Raw genomic sequence first — 23,332 nt, forward strand, 5'->3', positions numbered from 1 at the left:
GGCCGCCTGGGGAGGTCCTGGTGGGCGCTCAGCGAGCCAAGAACAAATTAACCCCCCCAGCCACACTCTGACATCAGCGTGTTGGATTTTTTTTTTTTTTTAACAGTACTGGGGATCAAACCAGGGATATGCTACCACTGAGCTATGCCCCCAACTCTTTTTTTTTATTTTTTGCAATACTGGGGATGGAACGCAGGGGCATTCTACCTCCAAGCTACACCCCCAACCCTAATTTTTTAGTCTTTTTGTTCTTTGAAACAGGGTCTCACTGAGTTGCGAAGGGCCTCGCTAAGTAGCTGAGGCTGTCTTTGAACTGTGATCCTCAGGTCCGGACAGCCTCCTGAATGCTGGGATTATAAGCATGTGCCACCACGTCCGGCTCCTCTTCTTAAATTCTGTTTTGAAGCTGGGCATGGTGTGCATGCCTGAAACACCTGCACTTGGGAGGCTGAGACAAGAAGATCACAGATTTGAGGACAGCCTCAGCAACTTAGAAAGAGCCTGGCTTTTTGTTGTTTTGTTTGTTTGGTTGGTTGTTTGTTTGTTTGTTGCAGGTATGGGGATGGAACTCAGGAGCATTTGACCTCCTACACCCCCTGCCCAATTTTTTTTCTTTATTTTGAAACAGGGTCTCACCGAGCTACAGAGGGCCTCACTAAGTAGCTGAGGCTGTCCGTGAACCGCGATCCTCCGGTCTCAGCCTCCCAAATGCTGGGATGACAAGCGTGCGCCACCACGCCCGGCCTTTTTTTATTTGGAAACAGGGTCTCTAAAGCCAACGCAGCTGGCTTTGAACTCAACTCTGTGATCCTCCTGTCTCCGCCTCCCAAGGGCGGGGATTACAAGTGTGCGCCACCACACCCGGCTGAAAGAGCCTGTTTTAAAAAATATTTTGCAAGCCAGGTGTGGTGACACATGCCTGTAATCCCAGTACTTGGGAGGCTGAGACAAGAGGACAGCAGGTTTGAGGACAGCCTCAGCAAGTAGAGAGATGCTGTTTCAAAATAAAAGATTAAAAAAAAAGGGCTGGGGGTGTGGCTCAGTGGTAGAAGGCTCCTGGGTTCAGTCCCTTGTCCCTTCACAACACACACACACATACAATCCGATGGGTGTGCGGGCACGCGCCTGTTCCCAGTTCTCCACTCCACCAGGTCTCACCTCTCGGATCAGCTGCTTTTCAGCCTCCGTGTCATGCTGGATCGCAGGGGTGGGCAGCAGCTTCTCCTCCACCTGGACAGAGCTCAGGGGTGCCTGACTGGACAGCAGGGCTGGGGGAAAACAGAGATGAGAAGTCAAGGGCAATGCACCTGCAGTGTGCAGGGACTCCGCGGGACCGGCCCTCTGGAGAAGACATGGCTCTGTAAAGGCTGAGTCGGTCATCCCAGCAGCTGGCACGGAGCGCCCAAATGCTCTGAACAAAACAATCTCCACGCCCATTGCAGGAGAAAGACCACAAAGTAATAAACAGACACGCGGCAAGTTACAAGGGGACTTGTTAGCGGAGGAAAAGGAGCCGGGAGACGCCCAGGCGAGAGCTCCTGCTGGGCCAGAGATGCTAGAGAGATGGTGGCAGCGGGGAGCGAGGCAGGCAGAGGCCTGGAGAAGGCTTCCCAGGCGATGTGAGCGGAGGGTGCAAAGGCCCTGGGGTGGGCTCCGGCTTCTGGGAGGCCAGGGAGGTTGATGTGGGGTGATGTGGGAGGGTAGGTGAAACGGAGGCCGGAGAGCACGTGAGGCCAGATCGGAGGCCTTGGAGGCTGCAGGGAGGACACTGCCTCCTCTCTGGGTTAACGGGGCCACGGGAAGGTGTGCGGGCAGCCATGGGACTTGCCTTTGAATGGGGCCCCCGGCTGCTGCATGGAGAATGCCCTGAGGGTCCAGGCAACCAGGAGAGCTGTCAGGGCCTGGGCAGCACCTCAGGTTGGAACGGAGCAGGAGGGACTGGAGACTTCTGGGAGATGGAGGTGGGCTAAGAGCTCGAGAAGCTGAGGGTGACCCCCAGGTGGCAGCACTGAGTGGCCATTGGCCAGGCAGGGACAGGTGGTGCCCACCGGGGTGCAGTGAGGGGCAGACTGAGCTTCAGGTGCTTACTAGACCACAGCACAGTCAGAGCCGGAACTTGGAGGACACAGTGGGTTATAATTCTAAGTTTTGTGTTTTTTTTTTCTTTTGTACTGGAGATTGAACTCATGGGCATTCTACTGAGCTATATCCCCAGCACTTTTTATGTATTTAGCTACTTAGTTTTTATTTTATTTCTATGTGTGTGTGTGTGTGTGTGTGTGTGTGTGTGTGTGTTTTACTGGGGATGGAACCCAGGGGCTTCCTGCCTCCGGGCTATACTCCCAGACCAATATTTTATATTTTACTTGGAAAAAGGGTCTCACTAAGTTGCTGAGAGCCTCACTAAGTAGCTGAGGCTGGCTTCGAACCTGCGCAGTCCTCCTGTCTCAGCCTCCTAATCGCTGGGATTATAAGCGTGCACCACCACACCCGGCTTAGTTATTTTTTAAAACAGTATCTTACTAGGTTGCCAAGAGTCTAGCTAAATTTTTGAGGCTGGCCTCAAACCTAGGCTCCTCCTGCCTCAGTCTCCCAAGTACTGGGATTACACATGTGAACCACCATGCCTGGCTGGGAGGTCAAGTCCCCCCAGGGCAATCTAATTCCTGGAGACAACATAGATGTGTGTCTGCAAGTCCATCTTCCACACACAGAGCAAACGTGGCTGAGCTCACACCCTTTGCACAGCTCTCACACCCAGCCAGGATTCCCTGCCCTCAACAAGCCTGGGGCCAGCCAGGGTCCGGTCGGCGAGGCCAGCCCTGGCTCCCCAAGCCCAATGGCATTTACAGTAGCCAGGCCCGAGCTGACCCCTGCCCGGCCTTGGCTCCCTACAGAATCCCCAGCAAGGGCCCTGCTGCCTCCTGTCTGCCCGGTGCTCCCCATGGCCCTGTGTGGTGCTCCCTGCCGGTTCTAGGGGTGCCAGGATGGAGAAATTGAACAGCCGGGCATATGGATGGTAGGGTAGATGGGTGAATGGATGGATGGGTGGACAGGAGGGAGGGAGGGAGGGAGGGAGGATGGGGAGATAGTAGATGAGCAGAGAGATGCGTAATAACAGCGGGGGGGGGGGGGCTGGTGACCGAAGCTCCTTTGCTCTCCCTTCACCAAGAGACTGAAAACCCACAGAGGCCCTCAGGCCCAAGCGCCCTGCAGCAAGTTCGCCAGGGGATGACAGGAGATGCCTGGGCGTGCAGCCGTGGTAACAAGGTGCCTGATTAGGAGCAGGGGTGGGACGTGGGGGAGATGAGTCAGCAGCTGCTAAGCTCGCGCTGCTGCCACGGAGACAGCTGCAGACAGGTGGATGACAGCCGGGCAGCCCGGAGGCAGGGAGTGGGCGGCGAGTGGGGGACGGGGCAGGCAGGCCTCTTCCTGAGCCACGAACGGGCAGGCGCCAGCTGGGCCATCTCTCCCCGGGGCTCGGCCTGGGCGCGCCCAGGACGTGGCTGCGTGGAGGCAGAGGAGATGGGTCGCTGCTTCCGTCCCCTCTTGGAGGGGAAGCAGGCCCCTCGCGCCGTGCCCCAGGCGCCCCACCTGTCAGGCTGCCGGCGCTCATCTGCTGGGCCAGGATGGCCCTAAGCCTCTTGATCTCCTCCTGGTACTCGCGGAGCAGAGCGTCCTTGGGGTCCTCGTTGATGCGCGGCTTGTTCTTGATGTTCTTGGCGCGATTGGCGTAGCGCAGCGTGCTAAGGGTCTCGTCGTAGTTGTTGTCCGCGGGGGACAGGCAGGCCACCATCAGCGTCTTGGTGTTGCCGCCCAGGGAGTCCTGCAGCAGCCGCGTCAGCTTCGAGTCCCGGTAGGGGATGTGTCTGCAGCGTCCGTCCACCAGGGCCGAGATGACGTTGCCCAGCGCCGACAGCGACAGGTTGATCTTGGTGGCTTCCTTCAGCCGCTCCCCGGTGGCCCCCGTCTTGGACTGCCGCTCGCTGCCCGCCAGGTCCACCAGGTTCAGCTTGCCTGCACGGAGGTGGTCCTTGCCCCGCTCGTCTGCAAGCAAGAAGGTGGGGCGAGGGTCTAGGGTGAGCCCCTCCAAGCCGGGGGCCACGGGCCAACCGGCCCTGGGAGCCCCGCCCGCCGAGCGCTTCGGTTGCCCTGCGAAGGAGAGTCAACCACTGTGCCCATCTCACGGACGAGGAAACCAAGGCTCAGGATGGAATGCAACGTGCCCCCCCGGGAGCCAAGATCAGAACTCGGGCTGTCGTGGGGAGCAAGGGCTGGGAGTGACAGGCAGTATTCTCTGAGGACGGCAGGATTCCTTGTGGCCCCCACAGCCCCCACCGAGTCCCTGTGAGACTAAAGGCAGAGGCTGGGATGGGGCCTGATCACCAGTGTGTGTGGTACTGAGAATTAAACCTAGGGTGTCCTACCTCGGGGTTATACCGCCAGCCCTATTTTATTGTCTATTTTGAAACAAGGTCTTGCTAAGTTGCTGAGGCTAGCCTGGAACCTGCCGCCCTCCTGTCTCAGCTTTCCAAGTAATGGGATTACAGGTGTGCACCGCCATATCCGGCTACTCAGCCCTATTTTATTCTTTCTGGATTCTCCTGTCTCAGCCTCCCAAGTACTGGGATAACAAGCGTACGCCACCATGCCCGGCTTAAGTTCTATACTTTCACTCCAAAAAGCACCAGCGTTGGGAGCCCCCTGGGCCCAGTGCCCCGCGGCTCTGTCCCCTCCTTGCTGTGTGACGTTAGCAGGGCCACACACTGCCCTGACTGCAGGTCTCCCACGCCCATCAGGTGAGAGCAGCACTCTCGCTGGGGCCGGTCCTTAGAAGGAGGAAGCTGGCAGCTCGTTCAGGCTGGCCTGCCCTGGGCCCAGCACACAACAGGCATTCCTCCCCTAGGGACAAGGCCTGCAGGGCCTGGGGCTGTGCCAGCTTGGAGGCCCCTGCCTGTCGAGGTGACTGGAGAGCCCAGCACTGGCTGGGAAGCAGAGGCCAGCTCTGACACTTCAGTGTGGGCCTCGATTTTCTCATCTGTAAGATGGGGAGGCATCAGTATCTACCCACGGGCTTGTCATCAAAACACAAATGAGATAACGTGTATGAACTGCTCTGCACCAGCAGGATGACTGTCGCTAGGTACCCGGAGGACCTGTCGGTTTCCTCTCGGCAGCTGGGGCGGTTTCCCAGCTCCCCACGGGGCTGGAGGCTCCCAGGGGTGAAGGGCCTTGTACCCACGGCGTAGATCTCGATGCTGATGGTAAAGATGGAGTGGGAGCGCGAGGAGTCCTTGTTCATAAGGGTGTAACCGACCGAGCGGTTCTTCCAGCCCGTCTCCATGATGCGCTCGCACTGGGCCACGCTGTGCACCGTGTGCATGGACAGCCCCTTCACGTACACGCCTTTCTCCGGGTGCTCCTTCAGCTGTGGGAAGAGGCGTGGGGTGGGACGGGATCCCCAAGGAACCTCAGAGGCCAGCCACCCCGCCCACCTGTCGACCCGCGGAGCCAGCCACAAACCCACTGCCGCTTCTATTTGTGGGACCGTGGGCCGGTGACAGCACGAGCGCCAGTTTCCACATCGATAGCATGGGTGTAAATGACCTGTGTCACAGGGAGCATGGGAAGAGTCCGTAAGGTAAGGCGCACAGTGCTGAGCACGGTGCCTGGCGCGTGCTAAGTGCCGGGAATGCAGCCGCTGTCTGGCTTGTCCTAGGCACTAGGACCATGAAGGTGGCTTGCAGCCTGGCGGCTTCCTAACCCTGTCCACACACTCCTGACTGCCCCTCGGAGGTCCCTCCAGGGCAACGGGAACGTTCCCAGACCCTTGGATGCCGCAGGGGATGTGCCATCTGCTGCTCAGAACCCCTGAGCAACCCCCCAGCCCTCGGCACTACAGCAGCGACTGGTTAATACAGCCGAGAGCTCCCTGCTTGCTTTGCAGGCAGCTGAGTTGTCGTGTTGCTGACACAGAGCTGTGAAATGCAATATTTTTCAAGTGTGAAAGGAAATAAAACCGCTCTGGCAAGAGCAGAATGAATTAGGACAACAGGCGTTTATCTGCAAATGGCCCTACTGCTCAGAGCCCTGAGGCTCCGAAGTGTGGCTCTGGGCAGCCGGAGGGGGTTCCCAAGCGGGGTGGGGCCCCTGTGTGTAGGGGGAGCACAGGCTGGCTCTGGTTGCTCCGGTGTGAAGTGCAAAGCCAGTAAGACACAATCTGAAGGGCTGGGTACACAGACAGGCAACTGAGGCACAGAAAGGCTGCTTAATAGCCAGGCGTGGTGGGCACGCTTGTCATCCCAGCATTCGGGAGGCTGAGACAGGAGGATCGCGGTTCACAGACAGCCTCAGCTATTTAATGAGGCCCTTTGCAACTCAGTGAGACCCTGTTTCAAAATAAAGAATAAAAAATAGGGCTGGGGGTGTAGCTTGAAGGTAGAATGCCCCTGGGTTCCATCCCCAGTACCAAAAGAAAAAGGTACTTCGTGGGACTGTGGATGTGTGTGGGTGGCAGAGCAGATGATGAGGAAGCTGCCTCTGGTTGGCTGAGCAACTGCAGGAGACACCTCTGCACCCAAGGGGCCTGGCCCCACCTCGTGACGCTCCCAGGGCACCTTCCCGACTCCCGCCCCTACCCGTCCCCAGTGCTGGTAGGGAGGTGCTGAGTGGTAGCCACCAGCTTGCCTGTCCCTTTTCCCGTTAACTGCTCATCTTGGCTGCAAGAGGCCGGAGCAAGGTTACCATGGCAACCAACTGGGATGCAACAGGGATGGAGAGGGTTCAGGAGCAGGATGTGACTGGAGTCCAGGCGTGGGGGAGAGGCAGGCCCCTATGCTCTGTCTGCTCATGTGGGGGGGGGGAGTGGAGGGTCCCACTTCCACACACTACTGCGGGTCCCATAAGGGTTTGTAGTGCTGGGGGAGGGGGGAGGACTCTGCTTCCCAAAAGGCCTTGGCTGACCTAACAAGCTCTGATTGGACAATTTGTCAGACCCCGTTTGGAGGTTTGGAGCTTGCGCTGTGGAGCATGGGCCTGCATTCAAACCCATCTCTGCTCTATTCTCTGAGCCCCTGGACTGGTCATGCCTAGGTGCTGGAGCCTCAGTGCATTAAAAACACCTCCTGCAAAGGCTGCTGGGAGGCTTACTCAAGAGCCACATGCGTACTACCCCTGTGGGACTGGCCCCTCAGCCTGGGAACTGCAGCCCTTCCAGGGCTCAGGGTCTTCGGGCAGGGGAGGAGGGTCCCCGCTGGTCCTGCCCCGGGCGGGCAGGCAAGGGCCCTCATGCTGAGGGCTGGCCTCTTGGGGCTGTCTAGTGGGAGCAGCGGCCTGTGTCTGCTTCCTCTCCCTCTCTTCCGGCCTGGGGGCTGAGCTATGACTCAGCTGCAGCAGGAGAGAGAAGACACAGGGTACAGAGACTGCAGGTGGGTGGCGGAGGTGCCTGTGCAGTAAAGGGCGCAGAGCTGTGCGGAGGGCGGGCAGCTGTGCGGGAGGGGCCGGGCAGGTCCTGGTCCCCACGAACTAGGAGGTGGGAGGGTCTCACTTCTTATGGGTCTGGCACATCGGGGTGGCCTCGTACCTGGCACCTGTGGGGTCGTGTGTGTGTGTGTGTGCGTGTGTGTGTGAGAGAGAGAGATGCTGGAGATGGAACCCAGAGGCAGTCTACCTCCAGGCTATATCTCCAGCCCTAATACCCTGTTTATCGTTTATCTGGAAACAGGTTCTGAGTTGCTGATGTCCTTGCTAAGTGGTGATACTGTCCTCAAACTGTCCCGAGACCCTCCTGTCTCAGCCTCCCAAGTACTGAGATTACATCACCACACCTGGCTTCCAGGATCCTTCCAGTATATCTCTGTTGAGTGAATGAATCAATAGCTGACTGCCCCTCTCTCCCTTGGAACTGAAATTACTGGCTTCTTATTGCCCCCCTGGGGCAGAGCTTAGATCAGAGGCACCAGAGTTGGAGGGAGGACACAACCCCACAAGCCTTCTGGCCACACATGCATGTCAGCACCCCCAGGCTGACAGCACCCTCCTCATTTGGACGATGCCCAGCCCTCAGGAAGCCTCAGAGAGGAGACATAGCCAGTGCCCCTCACCAAGGCGGAGGTCAGTGAGTCCCAGACCTGAGTCCACTGGCCACTCCCTGGCTGTTCAGAGGTGGTCCGATCTCTCTGGACCTCAAAGAGTCAGCTTGGGTCTGCCTATCTGGACAAAACGACCAAGCATCTAACTCTACTGCGCGCTGCTGTGAAAGACATCCTATCGTCCTGAGTCATCCTGTGGTCCTTAGGGGACAACTGGGGGGCCAGCTCCCTGTCCTTGACTCCGTCTCCTGAGGATTCCACCAGGCCACCCCGCCAGTCACTGTCCTCTCTGAATCCTGGGGGAAGAGGACGGCCACACGCTGACCAGCACTCAGCCAAGCAGCTTGCCCTCACCGGCTGTCTCAACCTAAACAACTATCTCAGGCGGCGGCAGCACAAGCCCTTGGGGTCCTTTTCAATCAGGAACAAGATCCCAGAACCTGAGCCCGCTGACAGCAAAGCGAGATGCTTGGGACACAGGACCCTGAGTCAGACCTGGGTGCAGAGCCAGGTTCAGCCACCTGCTGGGGTGGGGCCGGCACAAGCACACGCACACTCCCTTTTCTGGTACTGGAGGTTGAACCCAGGGGTGCTTGCCACTGAGCCCTTTTTATTTTGATGCAGGGTCCTGTTATGTTGCCCAGATGGCCTCAATCTTGAGGTCCTCCTGCATCAGCCTCCCAATTAGCTGGAAAGACCACATCTGGCGTGTGTGTGTGTGTGTGTGTGTGTGTATGTGTGTGTGTGTGTGTGTGTATTACTAGGGACTGAACCACAGGCTACTGGGTTCAACGTCAGCTCAGTGTCTCTGAGCTATACTCCCAGCTCTTTTTTTTTAATTAATTGTGTATATGTATATAACTGGGGATAGAACCCAGGGTCATTCTACCTCCATGCTACACCCCCAGCCCTATTTTTTATTTTTATTTTTATTTTTTGTGGTCCAGGGGATAGAACCCAGGGGCCTCTACCTCTGGGCTATACCCCTGACCTATTTTATATTTTATTTTGAAACAGGGTCTCACAAAGTTGCTGAGAACCTCACTAAGTAGTTGAGGCTGGCTTTGAACCTGTGCGATCCTCCTGTCTCAGCCTCCCAAGTACTGGGATTAAAAGCGTGCACCACCACTCCCGGTTTCTTTTTTATTTTTATTTTGAAACAGGGTCTCACTAAGTTGCAGAGGACCTCACTAAGTGCTGGCTGGAAACCTGTGATCCTCCTGTCTCAGCTCCCCCCAAATACTGGGATGATAAGCGTGTGCCACCATGCCTGGCTATATATTTTTTAATTTTGAGACAGAGTCTGAAAGGCTAACAAGGTAACAGCTAAGTCACCCTGAGCTGGCCTTGAGCCTGTGATCTTCCTGTCTCGGCCACTCAAGTTTGGAACTAAAGGCTGCACCACCACTTGTCCCAATACCAATGACCCTTTTTAAAACTCCTTCTACACGGGGAGTAAACCCAGCAAGGTTACTGCAGGTAGTAAATGGGAGAATACTTTCTTTGCAACTTGTAAGGCCCTTAAGAGATTTTCACAATAATTTTTTACATGTGGAAGCTTTTTTCCCCAAATAAAATCCATCATAAAACTCCATCTGCTTCAACAGACAGGTGCAACATAACACGGCCCAGGATGAGACTCGCCCCCCCACGCCCTCCCCACATCTTCTGGGTGATGTGGCACGGGAAGCCAACTCAGAATACGTCAAAGTTCAAGTTCCAGAGTCTTCTCCCTGACCTGAACCAGCACCTGGGCCCGCAGGATGCACCCCCTGCCCTTCGGAGGGGTGCCCCGCCCCGAGGCTGGCGCCCAAGCTGGGTCCTCACCCACCTCCAACCTTTGCTTAGTGTCGGTCCCCAGCAGGTCCCGGACATCTTCATTGTAGATCTCCAGGTAAGAGGCCCGGACCAGAAACTTGGTATTCTCTGCACACTGCGGGGAGTGGACAGAGCAGGCAAACACCTCTGAGCCAAAGCCCCTCATGGCCAGGACCCCGGGGGCCCACCCCCTAGCAAAGCCTCCCTCTCCTCCAGCTCGGTGGACCCCGGGGCCTCTCTGAGCTGCACGATCCTCACATGGCTGTGTGTCCAACCCTCTGCCAGCCTCATGGGAAAGGAAGCAGAGGCCTTCCCATCGTGTGGGCAGAGATGCGAAGCTACAGGCCAGGCCTGGAGTGAGCACAGGCTCTGGGCGGACGCCTGGCAGCCCTCCCAGGCCCTGGTGTCCCTGGGGGTGGCACTAGGTCTGAGACCCAGTGAGGTTACAAAGGCTTTGCACAAGGCTTGGTCCATGGCAACTGGCCGACACAAAGGGCAGCCATGACAGCTACAACTGCTTCTTTTCACAGTAAAATGGCTCATGGAAGCTACTGTCCAAAAACGGCAGGAGAACATGGAGCTGGTAGGCGGAGTTTCCTAGCTTATAAGCTTTTCTCCCATCATGTCTGCAGAAACCAGCACCTGCCGCCACTGACCTGAACCGAGCCAAGGCCGGGCTCTGACTGCATCACACAGGCCATGCCGCAGGTCACATGGGCCTGGGGGACCGTCCGCGGCAGGAGCCCTGCCCCTCCCCTCCCAGAGGCCCGTACCTGGACGCTCTCAAACACATGCTCAAAGGCCCTGGGGATGACGCCTCTCTGGGAGGGCGGGTCTGGCAGGCCTTGCATGGTGAAGGACTTCCCACTGCCTGTCTGGCCGTAGGCAAAGATGGTGCCGTTGTAGCCCTCGGTGACGCCCTGCATGAGAAGCCAAACCCAGTGCTCAGCGGGCCAGGCCCAGGTGGGCAGCGCTGCCTCCTGACCCACGGACTCAGGGCCCTCCTGGGGTCTCCAGCCATGACCACGCTGGGCTGGGGTGGGCAGAGAGAATGGATAAGGCACAGCCACCCCTAAGCAGTTTACAGTGTCCCCACCGGGGGCTTAAGAGCTGGTGACACAATCCTGTCTCTGCTACTTTTGTGGTACTGGGAATTGAATCCAGAGGCATTCTGCCTCTAAACCACACCCCCAGCCCTTTTTCCTTAATATATATATATATATATATATATATATATATATATCCACATATATATATGTATGTGTGTGTATATATATGTAATATATATGCAATATATATATATAATATATATGCAATATATATACACATATATATACATATATATGTGTATGTATTGTGTGTGTGTGTGATCTGGGGATGGAACCCAGGGGCATTCTACCTCCAAGCTACACCCCCAGCAATATATATATATAATTTTTTTTTAGTATTCTTTATTTTGAAACAGGGTCTCACTAAGTTGCAGAGGACCTCACTAAGTAGCTAGGCTGGCTGTGAACCCGGATCTTCCTGTCTCAGCCTCCCAAGTACTGGGATTACAAGCCCGCGCCACCACGCCTAGCTCTATTTTTGTGTTTTGAAACAGGGTCTGGCTCGGTCACCAAGAGTCTCGCTAAAGTGCTGGGTTTGGCCTTGAACCTGCAATCCTCCTGTCTCAACTCACCAAGTACATGGGCGTCTCTGCTCTTTAACTGAGCCTCAGTTTCCTCACCCCCAACTAAAGCCGTGTCCTCGTAATCACTTCATAGGTTAGCCCGAGGAGTGCCAGCCCTGTAGCTATCCGTTGAAGGTCTGCCTGAACAGGGGGAGGCTGAAACAGGACCGAGCCCCGCCCCAGCCAGGGGTGCGGTGGCAGAAGTTCCTACAGCAGGAGAAAGGAAACTAGAAGGTGCGTGTGGGGAGCCCATGGGTGGCAGAAGTGGGGCAGAACTGAGGGAGCAGAAAGGGCGACTTGGACTTTGACGGGTGATAGGGAGACAAAGGCACTCAGGGCTGAAGGGACACTCTAAGCAAACGTACAGAAGCTGAGAGCAGCTGGGGCTGGGCGTGGTGGTGCACACCTATAACCCCAGTGCTTGGGAGGCTGAGACAGGAGGATCGTGGTTCACGGCCAGCCTCAGCAACTTAGTGAGGCCCTCTGCAACTCAGTGAGACCCTGTTTCAAAATAGAGAATAAAGCCGGGCGTGGTGGCGCACACTTGGAATCCTCGCGCTTGGGAGGCGGAGACAGGAGGATCGCGCAGGTTTGAAGCCAGCCGCGCGCTGGCTTAGGAGACCTGTTTCCAAAATGAAAATGTAAAAATAGGTCTGGGAGTGCAGCCCCGAGGTAGAAGGGCTTCCAGGAACCCCAGTACCACCAAAAAAAAAAAAAAAATAGAGAATAAAAAATAAGGCAGGGGGTGTAGCTTGGAGGTAGAAAGCCCCTGGGCTCCATCCTTGGACCTGCAAAAAAAAAAAAAAAAGAAGAAGAAAAAGAAAAAAAAAATAAATAAAATAGGCCTGGGGTGTAGTTCAGAGGTCAAATGCCCTTGGGTTCAATCTCAGTACTGAAAAAAAAAAAAGCAGAGACTGATGGCAAACAGACATCAATCTAAAGTCATCCTCTTTCGTTGATTCGTTTATTCATCTCATAGGTCTTGTGCTCTGGCTGGGGACAGAGCGGTGTACAAGGCTCTGCCCTCACGGAGCTCATGAGATCACAAATCTGACAACTTACTATGGGGCTGGAAGAGGATCCTGTGTTAGAAGGTGGGCCCAGAGAACACCTACACCCAGTGTCCCTGCAGAGATCTATGCTGTGGACCAAAATGGCTTTGTGGGCTTCTCCAGGAGCTGCTGGTTCTAGAAGGCTTGGAAGCCACCAGTCACAGGTCCTCCGAGAGGACAGGGTCTCGCTTTTACAGGACTCTCCCTTGCCCGAGGACGCCATGTCCACAGTGTGGGTCCTGCAGCGTATGCCCTTTCCGTCCACAGCTCACTGCGTGGTGGGGATGCCAGTGGAAAGGGGGAAGGCCTCGCCAGGAGAAAGGAGGCCCCAGGACCTCCAGGGAAGCTTGGGCAAGCGTCCTCCTCTGGCCTCAGTGTTCCCACGTGTGCGTGTGGTTGCCTTCCCTTTCATGAGGCTTAAGAGTCTTGTTAAGCCAGGACCTGCTGCCTCCCTGTCCTCAAAAGCTGAGGCTGAGGAGACAGATCAGGGGGATAAAGGGTTTCCTTTTCTCTACAAAGCCAGACCTGCAGCCTTCTGCAGAGGCAGGGCCCATGAGCTGCTTCTCCACTACCAGGAGGAGCCAGCTGGCCTGAGGGAGGACGAGGAAGAGGGGGTGTAAGGGGAAGAGAGAGCCACACTTCAAGGTGGGAGCTACAGGGCAGTAGGCTGGCGTGGCGTGGGGGTCGGGAGGCTCTTTGGAGGGCAGGAGGAGGCTAGGGGAAGTGGGTGGCGTCTTCAGGGTGCTGAAGGTCTGGGATGATGGTGGGAGGCCTGGAGTTCTTGGGCGCTGGAGCTGGAAAAGGAGGGGCTCTCCACCTGTGGCGCCCTCCCTCGGGCCTCCTCACCGGCCGGCGTGGGGACAGTGCCTGCGGGGCCCCAGGGTGGCCCCTCGCCGCCGGCCGCGCGGGTCTGAGGGCCGCCCGCAGGACGCCCTCACCTCCACCAGCGGGTAGGCGATCTCGTTGTAGATCTGCTCGGTGACGTGCTCCATGTGGTAGGCGCCATCGAAGGTGAACTGCTTGGGGGGCTCGTCGGCGGCGCCGGGGTTCTGGATGAAGCACTGGCCGCGCGCGCAGTCCACCGTCACCACCGACTGGCAGCGCAGCTCCCGCTCCCGCTGGTTCATGGGGCGGCAGCGCACCACCACCTTCACCGCCTCGGAGGCCATGGCGCCGCGGCCGAGCGCCCCGGGGCGCAGCCCAGCTAGGGGGCCGGGGCCGGGGCCAGCGCCGGCGGCGGGGGGCGGGGCCCGGCGGCGGGGGCGGGGCCCCGAGGGGAGGGGCGGGGCCTCGGGGGAGTCGCAGGACCCGAGCCGGGGCCGCCGCCGCCTCCTCCCGCGCCCGGGCTCGCCCGTCCCTGAGGCGGGGCCCGGGGAGCAGAGGGGGATCCGAGCTGCGGGCGCCGCCGCAGGACCCGAGCCCCGAGCCGCGGCCGCCGCCGCTCGCGCACGCCGTCGGCGTTCGCCGTTGCCCAGCAACGCCCGTGGCGTCACAGGGCGGCTGCGCGAACGTCGGCGGGTTCGGGCGCGGGCGGGCTCGCGCGGCTGGAGACCCTCTCGTCCTCACTCGCACCCTGGACCGGCCGAAGCGGTCCCTGATGCCAGCCTCGGTTTCTCTACGACCCGAGATGTTTAAACCCACTTTAGGAGCCGGTCTTTTCGCTGGCGTAGCGGCCTGGCCTCCCTGTCCCGGCTCAGCACAAGCTTCCCCGGCCATCCACCTCCTCTATGCTGTCCTCTGCACACATTAGATGCTCCAGGGTACATTAACGGGAGGACCTCGGGCTGGGTGGGAGAGCACTTGCCTAGCACGCTTTGAGGCCCTAGGTGCAACCCCCAGCTCTGGGGGGCAGGGGCTCAGTCTAGGGAGTCAGGACAGGTATCCTGAGATTGACGGGAGCTGAAACATGAGTTACAGAATTAACCAGGAAAATCCGGGCGTGGTGGCGCACGCTTGTAATCCCCGCGCTTGGGAGGCAGAGACAGGAGGATCGCGCAGGTTCGAAGCCAGCCACGCGCGCTGGCTTAGGAGACCCTGTTTCCAAATAAAAATATAAAATAGGTCTGGGAGTGTAGCCCGGAGGTAGAAGGGCTTCCAGGAACCCCAGTACACACACACACACACACACACACACACACACACACACACACACACACAGGAAAAGGAAAGGAAGGAGGTCAAATAGGCCTTTCTTGGCTGTGCCAGGGGCCTGGGGTATATGGCAGCAGCAGAAGTCCAGAACTGCTGGAGTATAAGGTCTTTAGTTTTTTCCTATGAGAGATATCCACTGAATGTGTAAAGTAGAAGAGGGACATGATTCGGTTAAACCTAACCAGTTCCTTGGGGACATCCTGAGCCCTCAATGACAGGTCTGCCTAATTCGCTGATCTACCTATGCGATTTGGCAGATAAAAACAAAAGAGACAAGTAGAGGAAGACCATGCCTTTCAATGAAAAGTCTGCCCTAGACAATGTGAAATGAATTTTATTGGTTTCAGAGTCACACGGTAAGAAGAGCTGGGCTCCCCAGGTGGCGCAAAGACAAAACTGTGGTCTAGAACTGGGACGTGAGGAGTCCGCGTGCACCGCCAAGACCTCGCCCAATTTGCAACTTGTGACCAAGAAATGCTGCTGGAGGGAAGGTTAAAGGGCTCAGGGAAGGCCAGTCCCTCCGGGGCACAGAACGTCCCCCAGTAGCCGTCCACATGGGCCACGCACACAAACCCAGCCCTCCTAGAGGGGAGCCTCGGCCAGTCACCAGGGTCCTTACGTGCACGTCTCCAGAGCTGTAATCATAGGCATAAGCCATCACTAACCACCGCTCCCTGCTGGGGGACGAGACCAGCGCCCCACACAGGTAGCAGGTGGGTCCAGCAGAGATGGCGCAGGCCAAGTCCCAGCCCCCTCTCACGTTGAGGATAATGTCAGCACTGTGACCAGGGAAGAGTCCCCAAAGGACAGCTTCTATCCCTTACAACAGGCCGCCTCGCTGGATTTCAAAGCAAGTGACAAAGTCTCTAGCCGAGAAGGTGTCTTGGCAGAGGGCTGAGTGCTGCCCCCCAGCCCAACCCTCCAGGAGCAGCCACCTCACTCCCAGGTCTGCCTGCCTCCTTTCTGTTCTGCTGGGCTGCCCCTCCCTCAGGGAGTCTGAAATCGGTTGCTTCCAAGGCACTGAAAGGTACACCCCCACCCCCATGGGGGAGGGCGGCCAGACTCATGACGAGGCCTCTCTCAGGGTACTTCTTCCAAAATGAACATGTCCCCGGTGGCGCACGCTTGTAATCCCAGTACTTGGGAGGCTGAGTCAGGAGGATTGCAGGTTAGCAGCCAGCCTCAGCAACTTAGCAAAGCCCTCCACAACTTAGTGAGACCCTGTTTCAAAATAAAATATAAAATAGGGCTGGGGGGGCATAACTCGGAGGTAGAATGCCCCTGGGTTCAATCCCCAGTAATACACACACACACACACACACACACACACACACACACACACATCCCTAACTTAATTGGGCAGATTCATGTGGCAGTTTTACTTCAAAGGGGACGAGCTGGAGTCCACTGGAACCATTTTCCTGCATCTCCCCCTGTCTGCTGAAGCCAAGTCCCCTCTACCTCCCCAGGGCTGGGTTGGTGAGAGAGGTGCCCTTGACAGGCCTGGTCAGCGCTACACTGAAGGAAATGTGAGCATCTGGTGGCTTCACAGGGCAGCCACCAAGCCAAAGGTGGTCTGCAGGGCGAGCTGGTGGCCGTTCCTCCCATCCTGTGGCCAGCAGGTGAGCAGGCCTGGTGCAGCTCACAGCCGTGGCCTCTGGTTTCCTGCTAGGAACTTTCTGGAGGCTCCCGCAGGGTCCCAAGGCCTGGCCCAGCCAAGGGCTGCCTCCACTGTGAACCCTCCCCGACCACCGTGCTAGGAGAAGAAGCCCAGAAACAGCTGCACCGGCAGTCTCCAATCTCAGGCTCCCCTCCCACGGCGGAAAAGCGATGAAACGTCCAGGGACAGACCAGATGGAACTGGTGAGCAGTGGGGTACAGGGAGGGCGGGCAGCTGCAGGCCAGGGCAGGTGCGGCGGGGCTGGGAGCCGGCCCTAGCCTAGGCCCTGCAGTTCGGCCTCGGACTTGGCATGGCTCAGGGGCCGCAGCGTCCGCGGGGGCCTGCCCTCGGGCCCACAGTCCTGCTCCTCATAGGTGGGGTTCAGGCGGCCCATGCCGAGCGGGCAGAAGAGGCTGCGCTCCACCTCAGCGTGGTTCTCCACCAGGGCCTCCAGGCTGGGGAACTCTGCCGGCAGGTGCTGGGGAGGAAGGGGCCTCAGCTCCAGTCCCCAGGCCCACACCACGCCCCACCTGCCCAGTTAGGGCGCAGGAAGCCGCTGAGCGCTCCCGCCTGCTGTCTCGGCAAAACCAGACCCGCTCCCTCTCTCCCCCGGCTGAGCGGCTGAGCGGGAAGCCTGACCACCCCTCCCGGTCTTCAGAAGCCCACCCGCGGGCAGGGCAATGCTGAACTGCAGGTTCAGAGGCTGTGTGAGCTTGGGCAAACCCCAGCCCTCTCTGAGTAGGTTTCCCCTCTGCTAGAGATGGCCTACGGTGGGGGAGAAGCAGCACTTGAAACCCAGGATCCCTACAGACACGGGAGGCGTCACCCCGGCCCACCTCCAAAAGCCACCTCTGGAAAGGAGACTGTCGCCCCTGGGGACCCTAGTCCTCCTAGAGCCTCCCAGCTGGGGCGGACCAGCGGGGCCAATGAGGAAGGAGCAGGGCAGGGGGCGGGATAAGGGGCGGGGCCACAGTGAGCCAATGGGACGAGAGCGAGGCAGGTCCCGGGCTCGCTTAGAAAGGGGCGGGGCCCTCAGGCCTGCCCTGCACTCCTACCTCCAGGCAGTAGCGGCCCAGGTGGTTCCGGAAGATATGGTGGGGGACCACTCCACACTGCGTCCGCACGGACAGGCACCACTGGCCACTGGTACCCGGCTCAGGCCACAGCAGGAAGGCCCCAAGCACGTCTCTCCGCAGCAGGGCGAGTGCACTGGGCCTGAGGCACAGCAGGGAGAGGCTAAAGTTAGGACCCCAACCCTAGGCTTCTCCCTTGGACAGCTGCATACTCACCCAACAGCTAGGAGACCTCCTGAGGATTAAATAAATGCCCTTAAAAACCAAGAACCTAGCCAAATGTGGTGGCGCACGTACTTGGGAAGCTGAGACAGGAGGATCTTGGGTTCAGAGTCAGCCTCAGCAACCTAGCAAGACCCTGTTTCAAAATAAAATATAAAATTGGGCCGGGCATGGTGGCGCACGCTTGTAATCCCAGCACTTAGGAGGCTGAGACAGGAGGATCACAGGTTTGCGGCCAGCCTCAGCCACTTAGTGAGGCAAACTCAGTGGGACCCTGTTTCAAAATAAAGAATCAAAAATTGGGCTGGGGGGATAGCTTGGAGGTAGAATGCCCTTGGGTTCCATCCACAGTACTGCAAAAAATTTTTAAAAATAAATAAATAAGATAAAATAAAATTGGGCTGGGGTGTAGCTCAGAGGTGAAATGCCCTCGGGCTCGATCCTCGGCACCACCAAAAACAAAACAAACAAAAAGAACCTGAGCCAGGCATGGTGGCACATACCTATAATTCCATTGCTTGGTAAACTGAGACAGGAAGACTACAGATTCGAGACCAGCCTCAGCAATGTTATGAGACTCTGTTTCAAAATAAAAAGCAAATTAGGCTAGGGACATAGCTCAGGTAGAATAATGTTCCAGGGTTCAATCTTTTTTTTTTTTTTTTTTTTTTTTTTGGTGGTACTGGGGTTTCTGGAAACCCTTCTACCTCCGGGCTACACTCCCAGACCTATTTTATATTTTTATTTGGAAGCAGGGTCTCTTAAGCCAGCGTGGCTGGCTTCGAACCCACGCAATCCTCCTGTGTCCGCCTCCCAAGCGCGGGGATTACAAGCTGCGCCACTGCGCCCGGCTAGGGTTCAATCTGAAGTACCACAAAACAAATTAAAAAAGCTTCAGCCTGCCAGGTGGTGGCACATGCCTGTGAGCCCAGCAGCTGAGGGTGAGGCAGCAGGCCTGCCAAGCTTGAGGGCAGCCTCAAGACCCTGTTTCACAATACAAAAAGGGCTGGGGCACAGCTCAGAGGCAGAGCTTGGGTTCAATTCTCCATAATGAAACAACGAAAAACGCCACCACACTCCAGGTGCCTGGCCCATAGTATGCGCTTGCTCTTGGGGGCTCTAAGGCCTCCAGGGGTCCTCCAAGACCCCAGGAGAGAGGCTAAAAGAGCTGGCTTCTAGGGAGCGCTGGCCCATGGCAGGCCTGAGGTCGCACGGGCTGGGAGCGCGCTGCCCACGTGCAGCAGGGCACAGGTCAGGGCCCTGGGGAGGCCCTGCCATCTCTCTGTCCACCCCAAGGGGCTGGGCTTGGGCCAGGCCAGGTCCCTCCTACCTGGAGATGCCGGCGAAGGCCCAGATGTTCTCTGTGAGGCTGCTTTCGCTCTCCACCAGGCTGAAGGGGCCACCAGGACTGCGGGGCCAGGCCTCCCATGCGGCAGGAACTGTGGAGACCACCCAGCCGTGAGACAAGTCACTGGACCCTCCCACGGCTGCTGCCACAGGCCTCCAGCCCCTGGCCTCCTCGCCAGGCCGCCCCTTCCCTTCCCGGCAGGCACATGCCCAGCCCTGGCAGATACAGCACACCCACTCGCCAGCTAGAGCGCACCCGCAGCTGCACAGTCAGCCAGGGGAGGAGGCAGGCATGTAGGCCAGAGGCACGTGCACACACACTCACGGGCACGAGCACCCACTAGGCGCCTGCCCGGCCCCTCTGCCCCAGTCCGGTGCGCACGGGCAGCATGCGCCCCGACTCACAGGCCTCGTGGGCGGACAGCTGCAGCTGCGTCTCGTAGGTGCAGCCGCGGTAGGCCCCGGAGCGGATCACCTTGCTGCGAATGGCCTTCTTGCGCACCAGCGTGGGCGAGCAGTAGGGGTTCCCCAGGCGGGCATGGCGGGCACCCCCACGGCCCTCTGCCTCCGGCAGCTCCTTCTAGGCACCAAGAGAGGCCCGCGGGCAGGCCGACTCAGCAACTCGGCCCACCCCCAGCACGACGCTAACCCCTGGCCCAGCTCCCTTACCCACTGCCCACCCCAGCTGGGTGCTGCATACCCCACTCGTGCCCACCGGGCCCTCTGCTGGTAGCCGCCGGAGAGAGACCAGGGCATGGACGTTCTGTGAGAGCTGATCGCGGCTGAAGGGCTCCCGCACCAAGGCAGGGGGGCACCCGGGGCTGGAGGCTGGCTTCAGGGTCACGTCCCCTGCAGGCCCCAGGGAGGACTCGGGCTGGGCCCGTTCCTCAGGGTGCTGCAAGAGGTAAGCCAGCTGGAAGGAGCGGCAGAGAAGCAGGTACAGGATCTGGACCTAGGGCGGGAGCAGGGGCTCAGCCGGAGGAAGCTGCAGCTCCCGTGACCCCGGGCGCAGCCGGGCACCTCTGCGTGCCCAGGTTCCTCCTCCCCGCCCCCCTGTGCCCTGCGAGGGGTTAATGAAGTGGAGCACGGAAGACCCCCAGCACAGCCACACACCCCGCCCTCCGCGCACTCATGCAGATGCAGCACACTGGGCCCTGGGCTTCAGCCACTGCTCCCCAGCCGGCCTCTGCTCGCCACAGCGCTGCCTGCCAAGGCGCGGCCGTTCACGCAGTCACACTGGCTTCCATGTCCAGATCTGCCTGCCTGCCACCGACCCACCCACCTACACGGGGCCAGGCCCTGGGACGGTCCAAGACCCGAACATGGCCGCTCTCTAAGACCTCCAGGGTCTGTGATCAGCAGCAGACCTCGGCGGGAGCTGTCCTGAGGCAGAACTCTGAAGGAGAGGCAGTGGGGGGTGGGGGTCCCACGGACTTCAAAACTGAGCCTTGAGGGGAGAGCAGGGGAGAGGGAAGGGGCAGGCCTTCCAGGCAGGGAGCCCTGGCCAGTTCCTGCTCCAGATCCTAGGGTGGTGATGGGTGGGAGCCCTGAGGGACCCAGGCCAGCCCAGCCCGAGCTGTTCCCCTGGGCACGCTCAGCACAGCCCACTCCCGCCTCAGTGGTGCCCCCAGCCTCGGGCCCAGATACCTCTCCAGGTTGGCTGCCCACAAAGAGGTGGCAGAAGAGCTTGCTGGGCGGGCTGCGCGGGTTCCGGGCGATGAAGGCAAACTGGCAGCCAGCTGGAGACCAGGTGGAGTAGAGGATGCGCCGCAGGGCGTGGGCCATCAGGAGCACCTGGCGGGTGGCAGCAGGCCACATCAGAGCCCCATGCCCGCGTGGGGCACTGCCTCCTGGATGAGGGCTGCCCCCCAGAACTGCCCGTCACAACCCCCCTCGTGGCCGCTGGGCCTGGGACCCCTGTTCCTGCTGCAGCCTGGGGTCACTGCCATGCGCCATGGAGCTGAGGGACGCGCAGTGACCTGCAAGGGTCACAGAGAAGGGCGGCACGACCTGAGGGGAGGGGCCGCACGGCTGTGGGGTGCATGGTCTGGCAGTTAGGGCTTGAGCCGGCTTGTTCCAGAAGAACAGTGAGCGAGCGGGGGTCTCTAGGAGCGGCCTCCACCCCTCCTCCACAGCCACGGCGGGCCTGCACACAGCCACTGGCCACGCTGGGCAGGGCACCTGCAAAGTGCCACTGGGCTGCTGTCCCCTAGAGAAGATTTTAGAGGACTGGCCGTGGGGGGGTGAGAAATTGTGCTTGAGCTGCTTGCCCCAGGGGAGGCCTTGGGAGAAAGAAGATCAAGGCCCAGAGCAGATGGGCGCAGTGCTGAGTCCAGGTCCGGCGGGTGGGGGGAGAGTGGGCACGGCCCAAGGGAGGAGACCCGCCCGTCCTCACCGACACCCACACAGGCTCCTACCTCTCCTTCCCCGCTGTAGATCTTGAGGCCCTGAAGGCTGAATTTCAGAATGACAGCCCGCCGCCGGGGACAGTCCTGGGGGAAAGTTGGTAGGGGCACCGTCATCTCCCAGCCCTGCCCAGTCCAGCCCAGTTCCAAGGGTTGCTCTGGATGGAGGGAGACCGAGCTCTGGGGGGGCACCCCCAGCCAGGAGAAGTGGGTGGCTCCTGCAGACCCCTCCCTGGGCGACAGTTGGTCATGCTATGACCGTTTCCACACCTATGGCTCAGGTCCCATGCAGCCAGAGGAAGGAGGTCCCCAGGGGCAAGACTTTGGGAGCCCAGCTGGGTGCTGCTGGGCCACTTCTCAGGCTGCTTATATCCAGGATCCATCTTTTTATTTTGTTCTGGCTTTTTGTGGTGCTGGGGATAGAACCCAGGGGCATTCTACCTCTGAGCTGCACCCCTAGCTCTATTTTTTCTTCTTTATTTTGAAACAGGGTCTCACATAGTTGAGGAGGGCCTCATTAAGTTGCTAAGGCTGGCCATGAACCCGTGACCCTCCTGTCTCAGCCTTCTAAGTACTGGGGTAACAGGTGGACGCCGCCACACCCGGCTCCCTGGGTCCATCTGTTACTGGGGAGTGTGGGTCTGGCCTCAGGGTTCATTCCCAGGCTGATATCCCAGGGCTGCGAGCCCTACCCAGGACCTGCCTCCCTGGCCCCTCACCTTCAGCGCCCACAGCTGCTGCTGCGCCAGCCACGCGCTCTCCTGTGGGTCCAGGTTGTCCACGGGGAAGGAACCCACGTACTGCGTGGCGGTGAGGCGGGAGGAGACAAAGCAGGCAGTCAGGCCCGAGGCTCCGACCCCGTCCTCCACCCCACCCCTCGGCGCGCTCTGCCAGGCCAGCTGTGGGCACAGTGCTCTCCTTGGAGGTCTGGCTCTACCACTTTCCCAGCAGGTGACCTAGGTCAGGCCACTCTCTCTGTGCACACACACTCCCAAGCTTGGGTCAGGGAACCACAGAGAATAGGTCCGTGACCCCCCATGACCACCCACCAGAGCACAGTGGCAGGGCGTCTCACCCACCTGGGCAAACCTAGTGATGCACCGGGGCCGGTAAGGGGCAGGCCCGCAGTCGGAGGCCCTCCGGGCCCCGGCCCCAGCCCTCTGCATGGCCCCCAGGGTGCCCGGCTTCACGCTCCGTAGGAGGCAAGGCTGCAAAGGACGGGAGAAGGTTGGTGTCCAGGCGGGTAAGGCTCAGGGCCCGGCCAGCCAGCCGTTCATTCGCTCACTTGGCTGTTCCACAAAACCTCGCCGAGTCTCTGCCACGGGGCCTGGGGACGCAGCCCTGAAAAATTATGCAAATGATGGCCTGCCTTCATGGAGCTGACGTGCTCACTGGGAAAAATGCTCACCAGGCAAAGACGTCAGACCACGCTGGGCCTGGAATCCCGTCACGGGAATCCCAGTACTTGGGAGGCCGAGACAGGAGGATCCCTGGCACACAGCCAGCCTCAGCAACTTAGTGAGGCCATGCGCAACTTAGTGAGACCCTGTTTCAAGAATAAAAAAATAAAATAGGGCTACGAGTATAGCTCGGGGGTGTCACGCCCCCAGGTTCAATTCCCAGGGTAGAATTAGATCTTTTCTTTCAGAGGAATAGCTTGACTTAGGCTCCATCTTTGTAGAACTGCCATTCTCTAATCTTGTGTGCGATTATATTTTTGTAAAGATAGTGCTTCCTGGAAATTGTGAGCGCCAACCCCTCCCCCAGCATCCCCTTCAGCCAGTGGTGTAAAGATTGTGAGCACACGTATAATCCCAGCATTCGGGAGGCTGAGACAGGAGG

At 58.8% G+C, this 23,332-nt stretch overlaps 2 protein-coding genes across 5 annotated transcripts in view; both read right to left on the minus strand.

Moving 5' to 3' along the window:
* The window catches only part of KIF17 (kinesin family member 17), a gene marked incomplete at both ends in the record, with an annotated part of 28,164 nt that extends 14,363 nt beyond the window's left edge, over positions 1-13,801 (minus strand). For all 3 annotated transcript variants that reach the window (XM_080690677.1, XM_080690676.1, XM_080690675.1), the window contains 6 exons: positions 1,159-1,268; positions 3,595-4,047; positions 5,239-5,428; positions 9,922-10,023; positions 10,682-10,828; positions 13,571-13,801. In XM_080690677.1, coding sequence (XP_080546803.1) covers positions 1,159-1,268; positions 3,595-4,047; positions 5,239-5,428; positions 9,922-10,023; positions 10,682-10,828; positions 13,571-13,801 — 1,233 coding nt within the window. The remainder of the gene's footprint in view (positions 1-1,158; positions 1,269-3,594; positions 4,048-5,238; positions 5,429-9,921; positions 10,024-10,681; positions 10,829-13,570) is intronic.
* Positions 13,802-16,717: 2,916 nt separating this feature from the next.
* SH2D5 (SH2 domain containing 5) lies at positions 16,718-22,672 on the minus strand (the record flags this gene model as incomplete). Of its 2 annotated transcripts, none has more annotated exons than XM_080692670.1 (9): positions 16,718-16,921; positions 17,499-17,658; positions 19,069-19,177; positions 19,491-19,665; positions 19,786-20,037; positions 20,733-20,879; positions 21,503-21,577; positions 22,210-22,290; positions 22,592-22,672. In XM_080692670.1, the coding sequence occupies 6 exons, from the start codon at positions 20,868-20,870 to the stop codon at positions 16,718-16,720; spliced, it is 1,038 nt and encodes a 345-aa protein (XP_080548796.1). The 2 variants fall into 2 exon arrangements, with proteins under 2 accessions (XP_080548796.1, XP_080548795.1); XM_080692669.1 differs by having other exon boundaries at positions 22,570-22,656.
* Between the last annotated feature and the right edge of the window lie 660 nt (positions 22,673-23,332).

The sequence above is a fragment of the Muscardinus avellanarius genome, assembly GCF_963383645.1.
Source record: "Muscardinus avellanarius genome assembly, chromosome: 3".
In the NCBI taxonomy this organism is placed as follows: Eukaryota; Metazoa; Chordata; class Mammalia; order Rodentia; family Gliridae; genus Muscardinus; species Muscardinus avellanarius.